Source organism: Sinocyclocheilus anshuiensis, unplaced genomic scaffold, assembly GCF_001515605.1.
Source record: "Sinocyclocheilus anshuiensis isolate Anshui unplaced genomic scaffold, SAMN03320099.WGS_v1.1 scaffold3086, whole genome shotgun sequence".
Classification (NCBI taxonomy): Eukaryota; Metazoa; Chordata; class Actinopteri; order Cypriniformes; family Cyprinidae; genus Sinocyclocheilus; species Sinocyclocheilus anshuiensis.
The window spans coordinates 35,631-38,304 of record NW_015539962.1 but is presented as its reverse complement, the minus strand read 5'-3'; the positions used below and the strand labels follow the sequence as shown (position 1 = coordinate 38,304).

Genomic DNA, 2,674 nt, shown 5'->3' with positions numbered 1-2,674 from the left:
TGTATGACATTATATTCTGCAGTTCTTCCCTGTTGTACCGAATATCTATACTTTTCAAATTATCACATCGAAGTTAGAAATTCAAATATTGTGACAAAATTAATTTTGTAGGGTGCCACAAGTTTGTTAAAATTTCCAAAGGGTGCCGCGACTAAAAAAAGGTTGGGAAACACTGGTCTAGAATACTTATTGTTCTTAAGGCTGTACTGCCCTCTTATGGTAACACGCTCTCTTTAAAATCCAATCCAAGCACAAGCTTCAAAGGATTAGATATAAAATTAAAACAATAAACTTCTAAAATAAATATTGAAGAAAGTGATTACACTTACTGTATTTACGACTGTCACATAATAAAAGCCTAGTTTTAAAATTTCTGAAATATATGGTACATGCAGATTCATATTTTATTTTATACATTTTATTACTTATTTACTTAGTTGTTGGTAACATAATATTATATTATTTTTTCTTTTAATATTATGTATGTTTTATTTTTTGTTATATTTTTATTCATAAGTCCAGTCCGGCCTTTCCCTTACAGCATTGTTTGTTGCTACGACAAGTGTTTCCAAAAGAGGGCAGTATGTTGTTGCTTTTCATTGTACATATTTGTGAGTTAAAGGCACAATATGTAATTTTCGCCGCTAGAGGGCGTGTATTCTTCATCCCCACAGCCGATGCAATCCGACGGGACTCGGGCAGAAATCATGCTCATGGATGAGCTAATGATTTATTAACATATTAGAATGAAGCGGGGTGAGGCTGAAAACTGTCGAAGCGAAACAAGGCCGCTGAACGAGCGTGACGCACCTTTAATGCAGTGGAGCTTTTATTATGCACCAGTCGACAGCTTCCGCTCCTTCCGGTCGTGTGTATGTGGGAGAAAAAAGCAGCGCTGTTTTATCATACTAGATACATTTGAAAGTTCTGTTATAATGCTAGTCTGTGCGGTCGTCACCGGTCTATTAAAACGCACAACATATTAAAGCGTCTTTGGTGTTTCCATGTTTTCTACAAAACAAAACCGGAAATTGAGGGGTTATGACGTCATTGGCAGGCGACACAATGACACTATGGACACGGTCCGTGTCACTAGTTAAAATTGCTTATTTCTCTGGATTTAAACATTCTTCGAAACATTTGGGATAATGTAAATACACAAGTCAGCAAAATATATAACACTGTTCTAGTGGTTTTTGGATATTTTAATAAAAAACTTACATATTGTGCCTTTAAGTAGGTTTGTAAATTGAGTGTTGTAGCTATGCAGCATGGCTATGCTGTCTTGTAGCTATGCTGTCTTTTGCTAAATGTCTATATATGCTTCAGACTACTACTTTGTCTGGCTTTACAAATTAGTCTTTATACTTTTTTTTTTCTTTTCTCCCCCAGTGACGTCCATCACCCTCTTGGAGATGGGCACACTGTCCAACGGTGCAATCGTTCTTCTTCTTAGTGAAACCTTCTTCCTCTTCGTCACCTTGAGTTACTATCACCACCTTGGCCGGCGCTCCAAAAAGATCTGAGGGAGGCCAGCTATTTGTTAGATGAGTAGATTGGATACAGTAGTACCTCTGCCTGGAACAAATGAATTTACACTTGACTGAAAATCAGCCTCTTTTTGTGGGCAATTTCCATTTTATGTAAGTACAATAACTGGGTATTTACTCTCATTAGATACAGAGGGCCACAGATCATTAATATTGTTTTTGTTACATTAAGTTCACTACAGTGGGTATAATTATTTGACAGCTCACTTTTTTGTAAAAGCATTTTCTGAGAATTTATTGTATGGAGGGTAAATTTATGGCTCATTTATAAATGTCAGAGAATCCCAAATGTGTCAGATTAGTTTGCAAAGATGCCTGCAATTCATGTCATATTAAGTAAGAGTTTAGTGAACTTCCTCTATGTGGTGTGTTATTCTATGGCAAGAATGTAGTTTTATAATGGTGCTGGTTTTATTCATCAGACAAAATAGGCATAGCATGACACAACATACAACAAATAATACAGGACAAAAGGTAAAACAAGAAATAGCATACATACAAAATTAATAAATACAAATTTGAATCTGATATTACAGAAATACAGTTGTTACATTTACTTGTAGTTACTAACATTTCTAATATATTTATTTCATTCATATTATTACCTCTGTAAATCTGGTAAATTGCAGTTAAAATTCCAAAGTGATAAACAAATGCATTCCTTTTGAATGTAGGTTCCCAACTGGGGGTCGACCGATTATCGGCCTGGCCGATTATCGACGCCGATATTAAGCATTTTTATGATTATCGGTATCGGTCATTTTCAAAACCGATTCGCCGATAAAATAACTTAATTTTGAAACGCGCTATTTGGCTCTGATGCAGCCTGTCAGAACTCACCACTCTGTGGCCTAAAGCAGTCTCCGCCCACCGCCCATCTGATTTGTTGGGAGTCATGAGTCAGACCAATCAATGCGGAATTCACTCTCACTACGAAAGCGCTTGCTAACTGGAGCTGCTTCAGTGATCAAAGGTAAGGCAGCAGCAGACGTTGCTTAACGTTACACTGAAGTTGCAAAACACCTCGATAGGACGGAATCGCGGAATCCAGTCATATAAATGGAATTTACAGTATGACGCGGAATGTCACGGATGTCACGGAATTTGTCAAAGTTTGGATGAAT

At 36.8% G+C, this 2,674-nt stretch overlaps 1 protein-coding gene across 8 annotated transcripts in view; it reads left to right on the top strand.

The window, feature by feature from the left end:
• Positions 1 to 2,674, top strand: part of tp53i11a (tumor protein p53 inducible protein 11a) — a 38,015-nt gene that overhangs the window by 31,209 nt on the left and 4,132 nt on the right. For 7 of the 8 annotated variants that reach the window (XM_016484194.1, XM_016484195.1, XM_016484196.1 and 4 more), the window contains one exon: positions 1,393 to 2,227. In XM_016484194.1, the coding sequence (XP_016339680.1) occupies positions 1,393 to 1,526 (134 nt within the window). In that variant the 3' untranslated portion in view covers positions 1,527 to 2,227. Of the gene's footprint in view, positions 1 to 1,392; positions 2,228 to 2,674 lie in introns of those variants that run through there. The other variant, XR_001634087.1, reaches the window with a different exon arrangement.